The sequence below is a fragment of the Anas acuta genome, chromosome 4, assembly GCF_963932015.1.
Source record: "Anas acuta chromosome 4, bAnaAcu1.1, whole genome shotgun sequence".
In the NCBI taxonomy this organism is placed as follows: domain Eukaryota; kingdom Metazoa; phylum Chordata; class Aves; order Anseriformes; family Anatidae; genus Anas; species Anas acuta.
Window position 1 is genome coordinate 440,466 of NC_088982.1, and position 16,962 is coordinate 457,427.

The 16,962-nt window shown below is 71.2% G+C and overlaps 3 protein-coding genes across 5 annotated transcripts in view; 2 read left to right on the forward strand and 1 right to left on the reverse strand.

Moving 5' to 3' along the window:
• The window catches only part of AUP1 (AUP1 lipid droplet regulating VLDL assembly factor), a 134,503-nt gene extending 129,850 nt beyond the window's left edge, over positions 1-4,653 (forward strand). Inside the window, exon 13 of the mRNA XM_068679421.1 lies at positions 4,630-4,653. The gene's annotated coding sequence lies outside the window, so the exon portion shown is untranslated. The remainder of the gene's footprint in view (positions 1-4,629) is intronic.
• LBX2 (ladybird homeobox 2) lies at positions 1,685-5,884 on the forward strand. Its single transcript, XM_068679434.1, has 2 exons — positions 1,685-2,327; positions 5,246-5,884. Exons 1-2 carry the CDS (start codon positions 1,997-1,999, stop codon positions 5,644-5,646), a joined length of 732 nt encoding a protein of 243 aa, XP_068535535.1. The 5' UTR covers positions 1,685-1,996; the 3' UTR covers positions 5,647-5,884.
• Positions 5,885-10,694: 4,810 nt separating this feature from the next.
• TTC31 (tetratricopeptide repeat domain 31) lies at positions 10,695-16,953 on the reverse strand. Of its 3 annotated transcripts, none has more exons than XM_068679411.1 (17): positions 16,819-16,953; positions 16,622-16,689; positions 16,468-16,528; positions 15,820-16,067; positions 15,304-15,387; positions 15,016-15,084; positions 14,660-14,809; positions 14,409-14,540; positions 13,624-13,720; positions 13,186-13,276; positions 12,951-13,092; positions 12,740-12,841; positions 12,587-12,665; positions 12,279-12,438; positions 12,005-12,079; positions 11,638-11,740; positions 10,695-11,549 (listed from the first exon to the last, which is right to left on the reverse strand). In XM_068679411.1, the coding sequence occupies exons 1-17, from the start codon at positions 16,904-16,906 to the stop codon at positions 11,466-11,468; spliced, it is 1,833 nt and encodes a 610-aa protein (XP_068535512.1). In that variant the 5' UTR covers positions 16,907-16,953; the 3' UTR covers positions 10,695-11,465. The 3 variants fall into 3 exon arrangements, with proteins under 3 accessions (XP_068535512.1, XP_068535511.1, XP_068535513.1); XM_068679410.1 differs by having other exon boundaries at positions 12,587-12,668; XM_068679412.1 differs by lacking the exon at positions 16,819-16,953 and having other exon boundaries at positions 12,587-12,668; positions 15,820-16,045; positions 16,622-16,659.
• Positions 16,954-16,962: the final 9 nt, after the last annotated feature.

Genomic DNA, 16,962 nt, shown 5'->3' on the forward strand with positions numbered 1-16,962 from the left:
GGGCCTGGCTCACCTGCGCCCTGGGACGGGCACTGCAGAGCCGGGCAGGAGCACGTGCAGGGAAGGTGGCACCACCAGCTCCTTGCCGTGTCTCCTTATCGCCAGCTGAGCACACGAGCCCTGCGGAAAGGACAAAAGGCTGCGAGGCAGCCACATGGACGCTGCCGCATCGGCGCCGAGTGCGAGGGGCTGCGGGTGCCCCCACGAGTGGGACCCATCCGACAGCATACGGACAGCACCAGGGGAAGGGGCAGCCCTGAGCTCTCCCAGCCTGCGCCGCGGCACAGGGACTTCCCGAGAGCAGCTTTAAAACCTCTCAGAAATTGGTTAAATCTCACGCTGAGGGCTGGAGCGCCGGCAAGCCCTCACCCCACCCCCGCCCCGGGGTTTAATTGCTCCGGCTGCTAGGAAATTTCAAGGTTGAATTTGTCTAACTCCAATTTCCAGCCAGGGGATCGCGTTCTGCCTTTGTCAGCAACATTGGAAGCCCCCCCCCGCAGCTCTCCCCCTCCCCAGCACCAGCAGCGGCACACGCGGGTCCCCCTGCACCTGCTCCCACCCGCCCGGCACAGTTCCCCCACGGCCCCCAGCCCACAGGTTCATTTTCTGTCATTACTGTGGTGACCCCTGCACCCTCAGCAGCATCTCTGTGTCCCCCCCCCCCCCACATTCAGGCTGCCCTCCCTCGGAGCATCACCCACCCCAGAAGGGCACTGTCACTGGTGCAAGCCCCCGTGCCCGAGCAGGATCCCCTCTCCAAAGCCCCCCAGAATGTGTCACCAATGCTGCCTGTGCCACGCAGTGGCCAGCCTGTGCCCACATGAGCTCCAGCAGCACAGGGCTTCCCCGCTGCACCCAGCAGAGCTGCTCCCTGCTTGCTGCAGCATCCCCTCCTTCCCAATCCCCCCCAGCAGCTGGGAATGCCCCCAGGCCATTCCTTGCCTCCTGGGGGCAGCCCCTCGCCCGTCCTTTCCCCTCCTATCTGCACCATCCCGGGCACTGGGACAGCGGGACGGCGTCCTCCGCTCCCTCCCTGATCCCATAGCTGGGTGCCCCCTCCCCAGCCCCCCAGGGAAGATGCTGCCCGGAGCCCAGGCAGCATTCCCCGAGAATGCACCACTGGCCCTGGGAAGGATCGAGACCTCTGGGCGATGAGACAGTTCCTGGTCCCAGTCCCGCCTGGGAAACCGGTCCCGGTGCCGGCGGCGGGGCTCACCTGCGTGTGCGGGCGTCCCTGGGCCTTTACGAGCGGACGGGATCACGGAGCTATTTGTACCGGGGGGTTTACGGCCGGGCCGCGCTCTGAAACCCAAAACCCGCCCGAAGCGGCCTAATCACTCCCAGACGCGGCGGCCCCTGCGCTTTTATGGGGCGTTTTAGAGCAGGGGAGCTAATAAATTTCTGCGACGGCAAAAGCCCCGCCGGGTCGGGCGGGGGGGCTCGGCGGGGGGTTAGCGGGCCGCCCCCGAGGAGCTCTTAAAACCGGGCGCGGTGGCGCGGTGCTGCGCCCCGGCTGCCTCCCGTTACAGCCACACCGGCCCGGGAGCGGAGCCCCCCCCCGCCCCGCGGGGCCGGAGCGGCGGGGACCCCCCCGGCCCCCCCCGGCCCCCTCCGCTCCCCTCCGCTCCCCCGCTCCCGGCTCCCGCCCCCGCGGCTCCTCCTCCTCCCGGTGCCCCGTTATCCGCCCCGGCCCCGCGCCTTTAAGGCTGCGGCACCGGGGCCGCGGGGGGGAGCGGCGGCGGGCGCGGAGCTCGCCCTGCCCGCCGAGCGGCTCCCGGCGCCGGGAGGCCGAGCGCTCCGCCGCCGCCGGGCCCCCGCCGAGGGGGCGGGCTGCGCCCGCCGGGTTTAAGTGCGGCCGCGGCCGGCGCGGAGCCGCTTCATGCGCGGGCGGGGCGGCCGGGACAGCGGCTCCGAGGGGGGATCCGCCGCCGCGGCCCCGGCAGCATGAGGCGGGCGCGCCGCTGAGCCGGCCCCGGTGCAGGACCGGGGACGCGCCATGACCTCGGCGCGGGAGGCGGCCGGTTCCCCCCCGCTGCCCGCCGCGGGCGAGGAGCGCCGCCGGGGCGCCCTGGACCAGCTGCCGCCGCCCGCCAACTCCAACAAGCCGCTGACCCCCTTCGGCATCGAGGACATCCTCAGCAGGCCCTCGGGCCGCAGGGCCCCCCCCGGGCACGGCGCGCCCCCGGCCCGGCTCCCGGACAAGGCGGCGGGGCCCGGCGCGCCCCGTAACGGCGTGTGCGCCCCGTCCTCGCCGCTCTGCGCGCTGGAGGAGCTCGCCAGCAAAACTTTCAAGGGGCTGGAGCTGAACGTGCTGCAGGCGGCGGAAGGTACCGGGGCGCCTCGGGGCAGGGCCGGCGGCGCGGGGCCGGGGCCGGGAGCGGGGCCGGCCGCGGAGGCGGCCCGGGGCCGGCGGGGGCCCGGAGGGAGCGGGGCAGGTGCGTGTCCGGCGGCCGGGCCGGGCCGGGCGCGGAGGGGGCGGCGGGCGGCGGACACGGTCCGAGGCGGGCCGGGCCTGGGCCGCCTCCGGGGTCCCTCCTCGCCTCCCGCCCGGCGCGGCGCGGCCCGGCGGCTCCGGTAAGTTTGGTTCATGTCCGCACCGGGAGAGCGGGGCCGCGGTGCCGGACAGAGCCCGGAGGACGGCGGCGGCCCGGCAGGGCCCGGAGCGTGCCCGCAGCGAGGACCGGGCGCGGCGTTACCGCTCCGCGGAGCCGCGGCCCGGAGGGAGGCAGAGGCTGGGGCCGGCCCGGGGGGCCCAGCGAACCCCCGCCGTGCGCCCCGACCGAGCCGCGCCGCGGGAGCTCCGGGACGGGCGAGGTCAGAGCCCGGTACCGGGCCCTCGGCGCCCGGCGTCAGCGGGAGCGCGAGCTCCGCAAAACGCTGCGGCGGGAGGGAGAGCCGGGCCCCGGCGCCTTTACCGGGAGCCGCACATAACGAGCCGGGTACCGGGCCGGGCCGCGGCGTCCGCGCCACAGAGAGCACGAGATCGGTCCCACCGGCGGCCCCAGCCTTAAAACGGAGGCAGCGGCCCCACGGAGGGTGTGGATCCGTTACCGAGCGCTCGGGCAGACCGGCCGCAGCCGGCTCGCTCCCGTCGGTAACGAAAACCTTTAACGAAAACCCGCGCCGGGCCGCGGCTTTTCCGCCCCCCGGAGCGGGGCTGGGTCCCTCGCCGCGTTCCGAGCGGACCCGCCGGCCCCGGCCGCGATCCTCGTTTGTAGCGCAGAAATCCCGTTTGCGCGGAATCCCGGCCCCGGCGGCCGCTCGCACCCGGTACCGGCAGAGGCGGCCCCGCGGGGCTGGAAATGGCCGCGCGGCTCCGGGCTGGGAACGGGCCCCGCGGGCGGCGGCAGCCCGGCCGCTCAGCCACGTCGCCGGCGGGGCCCGGCCCGGCCGCGGCTCCTCCGAACGCCCCGGGCGGCCCCGGGCTCCCGGCAGCCCCGGTCCGACACAGGCCGTTACGGGGCGGACACCGGCGGGCAGAGCGCGGCTCTCGGAGCTGACGAAAAGAAACGCCGGGGACGGGCAGAGCGGGCTCCCGTGATTAACGGGGAAAACAAAAACGTACCCGGAAGGGCACATGGACAAAAACGGGACAGCTCGGGGCTCCGTAATTATCGAAAAAATAAAAGCCCTTACCCGGACGGACACACGGACAGAAGCCGGGCAGCGCGTGGTTCCGAAATTAACGAAAAAAGCCTTTAACCGGACGGACACACGGACACGGAGGTGCAGATCGGAGTTCTCGTAATTAACAACGAAATCCTCACCCGGATGGGCAGAGCGGGGTTCCTGTAATTATTGAAAAAAAAAAAAAAAAAAAGAAAGAAAGAAAGAAAGAAACGTTACCCAGACAGACACCCGGACACGGACGGGCAGATCTCGACTCCTGTAATTATCGAAAAAACCCTTACCCGGATAGACACACGGACAGAACCGGCACAGCTCGGGACTCCCGTAATTAACATAATTAACGAACGAGCCCGCTGCACGGACGGACACACGGGCAGAAAATTGGGACAGCCCGGGGCTCCCGCACTTAGCGAACGAGCGCGCCGAACGGACGGACACACGGACGGAGCCGCCGCCGACCGGCGCCTCTCAGAGACCGCGCGGGGCCGGGCAGCCCCGTTACGGGCGGACGGGGCCGCGGCGGGGCCGGGGCCGGCGGCGACCGCTCAGCGGGACGAGAACCGAGAGCGGCCCGGGCCGCGGCCCCGCGGGCTACGGCGAAGCGTTAACGGGAGCCTCACGGGGCGAGCCGCCGCCGGGCCGGGCCTCGGGAGCCGCGCTACCGAGCGCTGCGGGTCGGTGCCGCCGGTGGCAGAAAGGCTTCAACGGCCGCACGGAGCCGGGAGCGGGATGGTGCCGCTGGTGGGAAGCCGTTACCGAGCGTGGAGCAGACCGGCAGCGGCCGGACACGGATCCGCGCGTTTCGCAGCTCCTTACCGGGAGCAGCCGCTGAGCGCGGTCTGTCGGGGCCTCGGAGCTTCGGCGCGGCCGGGACCGACTCACACCGCACACCGGCCGCGGGGCACCGGGCCGCCGGTCACCGGAACGCTCTGAGGGCGGTCCCCGGGCCGGGCCCACCGGGAGCGGGTGCTCCTAAAGCCGCTGAAGCGAAAGGACAACCGGCAGCGCGGGACGGTCGGGGGCGAGCCCGGCCCGGCCGCGGCGCGGTGCGGGCCCTGCGGCAGCGCTCCGGGACGCACGATCGGGGGCGAGCCGCCGGCGAGGAGAGACCGGACCGGAGCCCCGGAACGCTCCGCCGGGCCGGGACAGGGGGGAACGGAGCAGCTGCGGGGCCGCGGGACACGGGTGGGCTCGGCCCGGCGCGGCGAGGAGCCGGCGGGCGGCGGCTCGGCCCGGGTCGGGGCCGCTGTGGAGCGGCGGGGGAAGCGGGCGGAGCGGGCCGGGAGCGGCGGGCGGCTGCGGGCCCCGGGAACCCGCGGCTGGGCACTGGGCTCCGTGCGGAGCCACGGGCACCGGGCACGGCACGGCACGGGGCTCGGCTCGGCACTGCAAGGCTCTGCACGGCTCGGCTCGGCACGGCTCGTTTCGGCTCGCTTTGCACGGCTGAGCAAAACGCAGCGCGGCCCCGTCGGGCACGGCTCGGCTCGGTTGGGCACGGCTCGGTTGGGCACGGCTCGGCGTTTCTCGGCCGGGAAGGGGCCGGGGGGCGGCGGGGCCGGGAGGGGGGGGTTGCACCGAGGCCGGGGGCAGCCGCGCTGACGCCGTGTCCCCGCAGGTCGGGAGCCGCTGGGCGCCTTCGGGCACCGCCCGGCCTCCAAGAAGCGGCGCAAGTCGCGGACGGCGTTCACCAACCAGCAGATCTACGAGCTGGAGAAGCGCTTCCTCTACCAGAAGTACCTCTCCCCGGCCGACCGCGACCAGCTGGCGCAGCGGCTGGCGCTGAGCACGGCTCAGGTCATCACCTGGTTCCAGAACCGCCGCGCCAAGCTCAAGCGCGACCTGGAGGAGATGCGCGCCGACGTGGCCTCGCTGCAGGCGCTGCCCCCCGCCGCCCTCGAGCAGCTGGCGGCGCTCCCCGAGCCCCCCCGCGCCCCCGCCGCCGCCGCCCCCGCCGCCGGCCCCGAGCCGCCGCCCGCCGCCGAGCTCTCGGAGGAGGAGATCGACGTCGGGGACTGAGGCGGCGGGGCCGGGCCGGCACCGGGAACTGACCGCGGGCCGCCGCCGGAACGGGGCGGCCGCGCTGCCCCCCGCCCCCGCGCCGGGGGCTTTGGTGCAATTTCTCTTTTTTGTCTTTGTTCTTTTTTTTTTTTTTTTAATTTTATTTTCTATCGTGTCTGTCCCGTCGGTCCGTCCGCGAGGCCCGGGCCGCCCCGCGTGTATATATTTTGAATAAAGGAGACACCTTATTAACGAGGAGCGGGGGGGCTGGCTGGGCGCGGCGGGCTGTGCACGAGCAAACGGACGGACAGACGGACGGACACCCAAGCACCCGCACCCCCCGCTGCAGCCCGAGCTGGGCACGCTGGGCACAAGCATGGGGTTCTCAGCCCGGGGGAGCCCCGGGGCGGGTGGGGGCGAGGCGGGGCGCGGAGCCGCGGTCCCTGAGCCCCCCGGCTCCCTGCTCAGCCCTGCGCCCAGAGCGTTGGGACCCCCCCGGCAGGGCTGCAGCGGGAACGCGCTCGGGGCGCCGCCACCCGCAGCCGGGGCAGGGAGCAGTGGGGGGGGCGAGCAGCGGGCCCCAACCAGCACCCCCGGCTGTGTGTCCGTGTGTCCGCGGGTGTGTGCTTGTGTGTCCGTGTCCGCGTTTCCGCGTGTCCCTGCCCGTGCCTTTGTGTCTGTGTGTCTCTGTTGGTGTAGCCGTGTCTGTGTGTGTGTCTGTGTGTTCCTACGTGTGCGTGTTCCCATGTCTGTGTGTGTCTGTACATGTGTGTGTTTCCGCGCCCGTGTCCGTGTGTCCGTGTGTCCGTGTGTCCGTGTGTCTGTGCCCGTGCCCGTGTCCGTGCCCCCACCGCCCAAGCAGGGGCAGGCAGGGGCGCACCCCGGTACCCGGACACCTGCTCCGAGTCGTTGGGCTTCACACCACCGCCCTTGACGTCATGCTCCGGTGACGTCACCGCGCGGGGGCGATGACGTCACTCCCCGAGGAGGCTCAGGGCGAGCGGGGGGTGTCCGAGCGGCAGCGAAGCGCTGCGCCGTGCCTGGGGCCCGGCCCCGCACCCCCCCCCCGTCCGTTCCCACCGAGCCGGGGCGGCCGCGGGGCGGTGACAGGCAGCTGCCGGCCCCGTGCCCTTGCCGGCGGTCCCCGGAGCCCCCTGTCATCGCCGCTCCGTGTGAGCCCCCCCGGGCTCCATATGAGCCCTCGCTGATCTAATTACGCCGGTGCAAACTTCCGAACGGAGACCCGCTTCTTCCATTATTTACTCCATTTTTAATTGCATTGTCCTTCCCTTCCCCCAGCGCTGCAGCAGCGCCGGCCGAGGGGGAGGGGGAGAAATGAGATTTAGCCCTGAAAGTGCCTTTGAGCGGTCCCCCCCCCCGGGAATTGCTTTTAATTTGACAGGTAGGAGGCCTGGGGAAGGCGGGCTCGGGGCGTGCGCGGGGCCGCGGCCGCGATCCCGCCGGGGTCAGGAGGGGCGAGCCCTGCCCGGGGACCCCGGCCCGGCCGTGCCAAAGCCCCCAGCTGAGGGCGTACCTTGGGGGGGGGGAACGCGCGAGGGGCGGGGGTGGTCGGGGGATCTCCTTGTGCTGCTTCTCCCCTTGGCTGCGGGCAGCCCCGGACAGGGCTCCGGAGGAGAGGGGCAGAAGACAAGCGGTGGGGGTAAGGACCCCCAGAGGGTCCCGCCCTGCCTCCCTCCTCCCTCCCCTCACTGCTTGCAGACTCCGGGGGCTGCCTGGCCTCGGGAGCCCCCAGCCCGGCACCCACCCGGCTGCCCCGGTGCTGCTCTGGGGCCGACTCCTTCCCCCCAGTTCCGCACGGGCCCCCAGAGGCCCAGAGACTTGGGGGGGGGGGGGGTGTACACCCCGCGGGGAGGGGTTGTACATACAGCAATGGGGTTTACACACACAGCAGGGAGAGTTTGCACACACACAGATGGGGCTTACACAAAGCAATGGGGTTTGCACACACAGCAGTGCGGTTTGCACACACCGCAGGAAGAGTTTGGAGACACACAGATGGGGTTTGCACACACAGCAATGGGGTTTGCACACCTTATGGGGGGGGCTGCACACACAGCAATAGGGTCACACACACACAGCAGTGTGATTTGCACAAACAGCAATGGGGTTGCACACACAGCAGTGGGATTTGCACACACTGAAATGGGATTTGCACACACAGCAGTGGGGTTGCACACACAGCAGTGGGGTTGCACACACAGCAGTGGGGTTGCACACCCCCGCGGGATCCCAGGACTCTCACACTGCCCCGTGGTGCCCGCAGCCACGGCCCCGCAGGGCTGGGGCAAGGCTCCGGGCTGCTGCCACCAACGCCTCATTCACTTGAGGGGCGACCAAAAAGCGGCGGTTTGTCCCCAGCCCCAGAGCCAGGAGCCCTGCACTCACCCCACGAGCCCCCAGCAGCCGCAGCCAGGAGCCAGGAGCGAGATAACGAAGCGCCTCTGCGGTCCCGCAGCCCCCCGGCCCCTCCGCCACCCCCCTCCCGGCAGGCGGCCACGCCGCCGATGTCCCCGGTCCCCACGATAGAGCCGGGCCCGGGGCCGCACGCCCGGGGCCGGGGGCTCCAGTCCCGCAGTCCCAACGCCCCCAGAGCCTCCCCGAGCGCCGCCGGGACCCCACATCCTCGGCCCCAGCCCTCCCCCTGCACCCCACGGGCTGGGGGGGCAGCGTGGGGCAGGGACGGGGGAGGAGGAGGGGGCTCAGGCCCCTGCGTTTTGGCAACGTCCCCGCAGCGAGAGCCGGTGCCAGCACCTCCCGCTCCTCCGTCCGCGGTGCCCGGCGGCTTTGGTGCCCCCGCCGCGGCCCCAGCCTGCCCGAGACCCCCGGGCTCAGCCCCCCCGCCGCCGCCCGTCCCGTCCCGTCCCGCGGGCTCCGCTCCGGGACGTGCCGCAGGCGCCGGGCGCGCCGCCATCAGCAGCCGCTTCCCCGGGCCCCCCGCCCGCAGCGGCATCGCGCGGGGGCAGCCGGCCGCGGGCTCGGGCACTGGCAGCAGCTGCGGCCCCCCCGGTGTGCGCGCTGGGGGGGCTGCGGGAGGCAGCGGGGCTGCGGGGGAAGCGGGGCTGCGGGGCTGTGCGGTGCCGCACGAAGCGGGGTCCCCCCGCGTCCCCCACGCGAGCGGGCGCTGAGCACCCCGGGGGGGTCCCCGGCTGCGGGACCCGGCCCGCGGTCCCGGGAGGCCCTGCCCGGAGCCGGGCCGCGGGCACGTCCTCCGCGCCCGTCACCGGGGCGCTGGGGCAGGCTCCGTGCCCGTGCCGCCGGCGGGGGCACCGCCAGGCCCGGCCCCGCGCTCCGCTCCTCCCCGCGCGCTCTCGTCTTTTTCCTCTTCCAATTTTCTGGATGATTAACTCTGCTGCTGTTTCCTGACAACCTCTGCTGTTGGTATTAATTTCTTTTAACTAGTGATTAATTACTCGCTGTCTCCCGTGCTCCTTCTCCCCGCCGCTCATTTGCATATTAATCAAATCCTACTTGATGGCCTGCCTACTGCCTCCCTGCCACGGCCCCTGCGACTCCCATCACCTGCAAATGACATTACAGGCGCTGCTCTCCTAACAGCGGGGCTGGGGGCCCACAGCAAACACAGCGTGGCCCCGCACAGGGGGCAGCGGGACCCCCCCGACCCTGCCCCTCACCAGGACCCCTGCTGATGGGAAGCCCGGGCACCGGGAGGCCCCAGCTGGGCGGTGGGAGGCACTGGGGGCTGCCTGGGCGCTGCCCCCACCTCACCCCAGGTGCTCAGAGCACCTCCCCATGCCCCTGGGACCCCCGGGCTCTTCTCCGTGCCCAGAGGTTCCCAGGGTTGGGGGCCCGGTGCCGCTGGGCTGAGCAGGGAGATGGAGCCGTCCCCATCACTGGTGTATTTGGGACACGTGGCCGAGGCTCTAAGGGACACGATTTAGTGACGGGCCGTGGTGAGTCAGGTTGGTGGTTGGACTCGGTTGAAGCTCATTTCCAGCCCAGGTGGATGCCATGAATTGGTGACTCCGCACTGCAGGGAGCAGCCTGGGCACGGAGCTGCCCTGTCCCTGCTGTGTGACAGCACTGCGTCCCCGTGCCACCACCACCTCTCCTGCAGGACCCCGCACTGCCCTGGGCAATCGCCCATCCCCTCTGTCCCTGCTGTCCCTTGTCCTGTCCTCCCTGGTCACCACGGTGTCCCCACTCCTCCAGGGAGCACCCACACAGGACCAGGAGTGCCCACACAGCCCCTGCAGCACAGCCAGGGGGCAGCTACAGTGGTGGGGCAGCAAGACTCAGGGAGGCAGTGACCAAAGCAGCAGCCCTGTGGGTGCTGGGCCACAGAGGATGTGGAGCTGTGCACCAGAGCCACTCACCCCAGCTCGGTGAGCAGTGAAGGGCCCCTTGACCCCAGTGTGGTGAGCCAGCACCCCGTGGCGAGGGCTGGGTGGGCAGGAGCTGCGGCAGCGCCCGGCTGGGAGCCCGCCCAACACTCACTCCTCTCCCATGCAAAAGCCACCGAGCACAGCTCGCCTCTGTAAATCACATGAAACCCTCAGATGCCTCAAAGGGCAGCTCCATTAGAGATAATCCCGCTAAAAACCCACAGATGTTCGCTGGGAAACCAGCCTCCCTGTGTGCCGCGGGTGCTGCTGCAAAGTGAGCTTTAATGGAGCTCAGCAGCAGCCCCGAACGCTTCAAAGGCCGCGCGCGAGTCCCAGGCCATCAATCGCTGCCAGGGCCTGAAGGGACTGAGAGACAAAACACATCCACCGTGCCCTGCCTGGGAACGCGGCGCCCCCCGCCCCCGTGTTGGGTTTCCCCAGAGTCACAGAGGGGGGCTGCACAGGGGGGGCTGCGCCGCAGCATGGAGCGAGGCCGTGGCAGGCGACGGGGCAGGAGCTGGAGGAAAGCAGGGGCAGGAGCTGGGGGGGGGGGGTGAGGTGTGACAGTGGCAGTGCCCCGGGGGGGGGACACAGACCCACAGCCCGGTTTGGGGGGAGCAGCTTTGCACTGATGTGCAGGGGGGGCTGATGGGGTGCCAGGGACAGGCAGCAGGGCAGGAGAAGGAGCGGCACAGGCACACGTCTGGCTCTTGGTTTTATTAAGAAACCCAAAGCAGGTACAAATCCCTGAAGGCAGCGTCAGCTGCTGTGGGGTAGGGCCCAGCCCTGCTGCGTGCAGGGCCCCTGGGCACAGGGAGCTCCGTGGGCAGCCCCCGGGGCAGCACGGGCCCTGGGCCCCAGAGCCCACAGGGCGGGGGGGGCAAGCCCCCAAGGCACAGTCACGCCGTGTGGCAGGAGGTAGGGCCCTGGGCTGGGAACAAGACCAGCACACGGCAGCACCAGGACAGGGGCCGGGGCTGCTGCTGCAGAGGGAGAGAGGGGGTGGGCAGGGCCCCCCCAGCCCGCTGAGGCCCGGGGAACTCACCCTGCAGGGTGCCCCCGGCTCCTCCCAGGGCTGGGGACCAGCTCCGAGCACTCAGCCAGGAGCTGCTGCTGCAGGATGGGGGGCACGAAGCACCAGGCTGGGGCTGAAACCAGAGCAGGGAGCGCCCAAACCCAGCTGTGCTCACTCCTCGGCTCCTGGGGGAAAACATCCCAAGAGGTCACAGCCCCGTGGCCACAGCCCTGCCGGGAGGGGTCCGTGCTCCTGCTGGCTCCCCGGGGCACGAGGCCGGGCGCTGCGGAGCGGGGTGGTGCTGGGGCTGCAGTCCGGTGGGGCCAGCCCCTGGATGGGGTCCCAGTGTACAGGGGGGCAGCGTCCCCCCACAGGGGGCCTGGCTCTGCTCCCCGTGAGCTGTCGAGGTTTGCTGGCTACAGGAGCCCCCCGGGGAGGGCACCCCCTTCGCAGCAGGCCTAGGGGCGCTGCCAGGGGCTCGGCGTGGCATGGGAGGGGTGCTTGAGCTGCAGCACCAGCCTGCTTCCCTCCAGGTCAGCGTCCTGGCGAGGGAGAGACATCGGTGCTGCTGCAGCCCCGGTGGGCGCAGGGCCCAGGAGGGGCCGTGGGTCCCCCCAGCCCGGTGCTCACCAGCATGTCCTCGTAGGCTGCCTCTGCCGCTGCCTTCTGCTTGAAGTTGATGAAGGCACAGCGCTTGCCTGGGAGCATCCGGATGGACTGGATCTTCCCAAACCTGCGTGGTGGAGTCTCAGGAGCCCACCCCACGGACAGCCCCCACCAACGCTCCCCACAGGGAAGGCAAAACACAGCAGGGATGGGGCCGGGATGTGCCAGCGCAGGGCTCGCTCCCACAGGGCAGGAGCACGGGGAGCAGGGGCCCAAGTGAGTCGGTCCCACAGGACAGGGCGGGCAGGGGGCTGGCGGGGCACCGTGGGGGCAGGGTCCTGGCCCCGGGATGGTGACACGGAGCAGGGCAGGCGCGGGGAGAAACGCTCACCGGCTGAAGCAGTCCCGCAGCACCTTCTCAGTGATCCTGGAGGTGATGTTCCCAACCCACAGCGGGTAGCAGTCCCTGCCAAACCGCACCACCATCACCAGCACCGCCTCCCCCCTGCCCACACCTGGAGGGCTCCCCAGCACCCCAGCTCCGTGGCAGCACCATGCTTCACCCGGCCCTCCCGCTGCCCCCAGTAAGCGCCGGGCACCTTCCCTGGGGTCCCAGGCTGCAGTCCCCGCCAGCCCCATCTCCCTCCCCAGCCCCTCGGCCCTACCTGGCAGGATGATGCGGAGGCAGCTGCTGCTGCTGCTGCTGCTGCTTGGTGCTCGCTGCAGCTGTGGCCCTGGCCCGGCTTTTCGAGTGGCTCCTCGATTTCCCCACGGTCACAAAGCCACTCATGTCGGTGTCGCTACAGCTCCCGTTCACCCACTCCTCTGGCGAGAAGCACCTGGGGCTCAGCACACTGAGGGCTGGGGGCCAGCCCAGCCCCTGCAGCCCCCATTCCCATCCACCTCCACCACACCCAGGGCCCCCCCAGCACCATCCCCGAGGCAGAACTGCTGCTGGAGCAGAGCCCCTTACCGGGCAGGGGTGGCTCCCCATCTTCCAGCAGGGACAGCACGGGGACGCCCCCGGGGCCGCCAGCTGTGTGGGCGCTGCTCTGCTGCGGAGGGGAGAGGGGTCAGCACCGCGGGGGGGTGCTGGGGCCAGCAGCAGGGCAGGGCCAGGGCTCACCTGCAGCAGCACCCGGCAGGCCTGCAGCTGGGCGGCCGCGTCAGGGTGGGCCCCATCCAGCCGCAGCAGCTCCTCAAAGGTCCTAACGGCCTCGGCGTAGCGCTGGGACCAAGTGGGGAGAGGGGCTGAGCTCCTGTCTGCAGGGACACGCTGCCACCACCTCCCTGCAGGGCTCTGCCAAGCACCTGCAGCCCCCTGCCCGCCCTGGTACCTTCAGCCCCCGCAGGGCTTTGCCCTTGCGGAAGAAGCCTTTGGGCCAGTTGGGCTGGAGGCTGAGGGACATCTGCGCATCCCTGAGGGCCTCCTCGTATTGCTGGAGCTTCTCGTAGCAGTACGAGCGGTTCCCGAAGAGCCTGGGGGCAGAGCAGGGCCGTGGCTGCAGGCTCTGGGCACGCCAGCTGGGACCCGGAGCTCAGTGCCCCCGCAGCGCCCAGCCCCGTGCTCACCGGTGCTCCCTGGGGTTCAGCCTCATGGCCTCGGTGAAGGCCCGCACTGCCTCCTCGTAGTAGCCCTTCTGGGCGGCCTCGTTGCCGTGGCCTGCAGGGAGAGCATCACCCGCTGCCAACCCTCGAGGGAGCCGGGTAGCCCAGCGGGGGGAGCAGAGCGGTGTCCCGGCACGCGGCGGGGACACGTGTGTCTGCTGGGGACAGGCAGGGCTGCAGAGGGGAGGTGGCAGCGGCTTCGCCTTCACCCCATCACGTGGGAAAGGAGCCTCGAGACAGCCCGGTGCCACGCAGACCCACAGCCAGTGAGAAGCACGAGGGTGCACACCCAGAGCAACCCTCCTGGGGCAAAGCTGCCCGCAGAGCCCGGACAAAGCAGGGCAGAGCTGCCACGTGCCCACCCTCTGGCTCTCGCTGTCCGGGGCAGCCCGAGGCACTGACCTGCAAGCATCATGCTCTGCTCCACCACGCTTGTGTCCAGGGGCACAGGCTCAGGCGCTTGGGGGGCAGCCAAGCACGGCAGCGGGGGCTCAGGTGCCTGTGGGGCAGCCAAGCACGGCAGTGGGGGTGAGGGCTCCTGCCCCAGCACGGGGGCTGAGGCAGACGGCCCAGGAGAGCTGCCTGTCCCTGCTGTGCCCCAGCTCGTGGGGCTGGGCAGAGGATGGGGGCACCCACACCCCCGCCAGCACAACACAGCCAGCTCCAGAGAGCTGGGAGAGGCTGGGGAGGAGCTGCCATGGCTCCCAGCCTACAGCACCAGGGTGGGCACTGTCCCTGCCACCACCCAGGCAGACAGCACAGGCCTGGGACCCATGTGCTGCGCCAGTCCCTTGGCGACTGGGGGCTCCCTCTGCCCACGCACGGTCCCAGCTCTAATTCAGGAGCTGGGCCAGCCGCAGGCTGTGAAGAGAGGCCAGGGCGAGTCAGTGCCGAGGGTACTCACGGCTCCCACATGTCCGTTACCAGGTTCCTGCAGCTGCCGTCAGGGTGCTCAGGAGGCCCCAGCCCAAAAGAGCTCTGGACGCCCCCCGAGCACCAGGAACGCCGGTGCCCAGCCCTGGGACCAGCAGCAGCAGCACCACTGCCCACGGCCGCCCTGGCTCCCCTCCCTTCCCAGGAACTGCCCAGGGGACCCTCGTGGGCAGGGGTCCTGCAGAGTTGCCCCAGCCCCCTGGCAGTGTGCTCCTGCCTGCACGGCCCCTCTGGGGGAGCGGGACCCAACTCACTGTCTCCTGCGGCCCCTTGTCGGGCTCTACAGCACTGGGTTGGGTCGGTTTCTCCTTCTCAGGCACTTGCAGCTTCACACCAGCTTTCTGCCGAGCTTTGAAGACAAAGGTGCAGCTCAAATCCAGCTCGTCCTAGAAGATAAGAGGGGTCAGGGCCGTGCACGGCAGGCAGCAGTCAGGGAGGGCAGCAGGCACCGTGCGGGGCTGACCCCGGCTGGCAGGCAGCACAGCCCACGGCCGCAGCACCTCACCTCTGCCACCTCCACGCCACCACCCTGGGCCCCCGCTCCCTCCTCCGCATCATCCCCGAGGCTCTGAGAGGGGCTGGGGGCTGAGCAGCCCTTCTCCTCCTCAGCACCACCAGCCTCGCCGGGAGCAGCGCCGTTCAGAGACGAGGCGTTCTGCAGAGAGAGAAGGGGAGCGGGGGGGCAGCTGCAGGCAGGGCTGTGCCCCCGGCAGCTCTCGCAGCCCCAGCTCTGCACACCCCGAGGTCTGTGGGAGCCCTCGGAGGCGCCGCACGGAGGCTGCCGGAGAGCCCAGCACCACAGCCCAGGATGAGCAGGGAATGAGGCTGCCTAGGGGGACAGAAAGGTGCGCGGCCGCTCACCGACTCAGCCTCCTGCTTGCTTTTTAGCTCTTGTTTTAACTTTTCCTGCTTCTTCCTGTCCTTCTGCTTCTGAAGAGCAGAGATAAAGCCACGAGTTGGCAGCAGCCCAAAGCGGCACAAGCCCAGAGCTGACCTGTGGCACAGCTCTGCACAGGGTGCTGCGGGCAAGGAGTGTAAACAAGAGCCAGCCTCTGGGAGACGCCTCCCCCCGGGGCTATCAGCAGGGCTCAGGCGGCAGAGACCTTGATCCGGGCAGGCCGTGAGAACCCCGCAGCGGCACACACCCACCTTCTTCTTCAATTTCTTTTTCTCCGCTTTCTTCTTTATTCGCTCCTCCTCTGCCACCAGCTCCTTTGCGTTCTTCTCTGCTTCCTGGGGGCAGGGGGGTGTCAGTGACCAAATGTGAGCCCCCGACACCGCGCCCCAGCCAGGACAGGGCTGGGAGGTGCAGGCAGCGGCGCCTAGGCTGCCCCCATTCGTGGTGGGAGCTGCTGCAGGGCTGACGGGGACATCGTGGAGCTGCAGGGATTTGGTGGGGGGAGCCATGTATTCGGGAGGGGATTGCAGGCAGGAAGCTGCAGCAGCTGCAGCTCACACAGGAGCAAAAAGCCCCAAAAGGGGCCATTGGGGCAGCCGGGCAGAGCCGGAGCCAACGCGGGGATCGCAGGAGCGGCTGCGAGAGCTGAGCCTTGCTGCAGCCAGGAGGCAAAGGGACCAGCGGGCACGGCATGGCAGGGACGGGTCACACTGGCAGCGGGGGCACCTCGGGGAGGGGGAGCAGCGCGTGTGGCCGAGGGCACTCACCTCCGCCGTGACCTGGTGCCTCCAGGACGGGTTCAGGCCGTGCACGCCCAGGTTCAGAAAGTTGGGAACGGGGGGGTACGCAGGGAGCGGCCCCCCGTGCAGGACGGGGTTGTTGGTGCCATGCAGGTGGAAGGCCGGGCTGCCGTAGCCCCGGGCGCAGCCCATCCACTCCTCATCCTCCTCCTCCTCCTCCTCCTCCTCCTCCTCCTCGCTGGACTCCGGCTGGCTGGGGCAGGAGAGGCCCTGGCCTGTGCAGGGCGAGGGGCTGCCCACAGCTCCCCGCGGCCGTGCCCCCCGCAGCCCCGGTATGAGCGGCCCCATCCCGCCTCCTTCTCCCCCCCCCTCCCGGTACCGAAGCAGCAGCAAACGGCCCCGCGGGCGGGGGAGCTGCCGGCTGCTGAAGGCCAGGCTCCGATAACGGGAGAGGCACTGCGGGGGGGGGGAACCCAGCCCCGAAACGGGACGGGACGGGAGGGGAGGGGACGGGACGGGTCCTCCCCCGTGTCTGGCGGGGGTTGGCAGCCGCTGCCCCGGTGCCGGGGTTCGCCGGGCACCGCCGGGACAGACCGGGGGGCGGCCGAGCCCCGGGACGCTCCCAGCCCCCCCCCACCCCTGGGGTCCCAGGGGCTGAGCCCCCCCCGCCCTCACCTGGCAGCGTCTCCGCGGGGCCTCGTCCCGGCGCCGTGCGGTGCAGCGGGGGGCAGGCAGCCTGCGGGCGGGACGGGAGGTGCCGCGGCCGCCCCGCACACACCGGGGGCGCTGCCCCGGGGCTCCCGGTGCCCCCCCCCGACCCCCCCCATACCTGCACCTGCCGCATCCTCCTCTCAGCCTCGGCGGCACCGCGCAGGAAGTGCAGGGGGCACGGGGGCACTGCGGGGGGGGGGGGCAGCGCTCAGCCGGCGGCGGAACCGAAACCGAAACGCGGCGGGGACGGGAGGGGGGGGGCGGACCCGGCCCGGCCCTGCCCCTCCCCGCCCCGCGCCCCCCCCAGCCCCGTACCGCCGCTCCAGCCGCCGGCACCGAGCACGCAGCCCCAGGGGCAGGCGACGAGGGGGGCCCCGGGCCCCGTCCCGCCCGCGCCCCGCATGGCCCGGCCCGGCCCGGCCCCGCCGCTCCCGGTGCCCGCCGCCGGACCGCGGAAGC

Bases quoted from the DNA above. Each gene is read 5' to 3' on its own strand.
- TTC31 (XM_068679410.1), bottom strand. From the start codon at position 16,906: ATGCGGGGCGCGGGCGGGACGGGGCCCGGGGCCCCCCTCGTCGCCTGC. The intron at 16,529-16,621 runs GTATGGGGGGGG...TCCCGCCCGCAG, and splicing joins GGAGGATGCGGCAGGTGCAG to GCTGCCTGCCCCCCGCTGCA. The intron at 12,669-12,739 runs GTGAGCCCTGGC...TCCCCTCCGCAG, and splicing joins CCTGCCGGGTGCTGCTGCAG to CAGAGCAGCGCCCACACAGC.
- LBX2 (XM_068679434.1), top strand. From the start codon at position 1,997: ATGACCTCGGCGCGGGAGGCGGCCGGTTCCCCCCCGCTGCCCGCCGCG. The intron at 2,328-5,245 runs GTACCGGGGCGC...GTGTCCCCGCAG, and splicing joins CGTGCTGCAGGCGGCGGAAG to GTCGGGAGCCGCTGGGCGCC.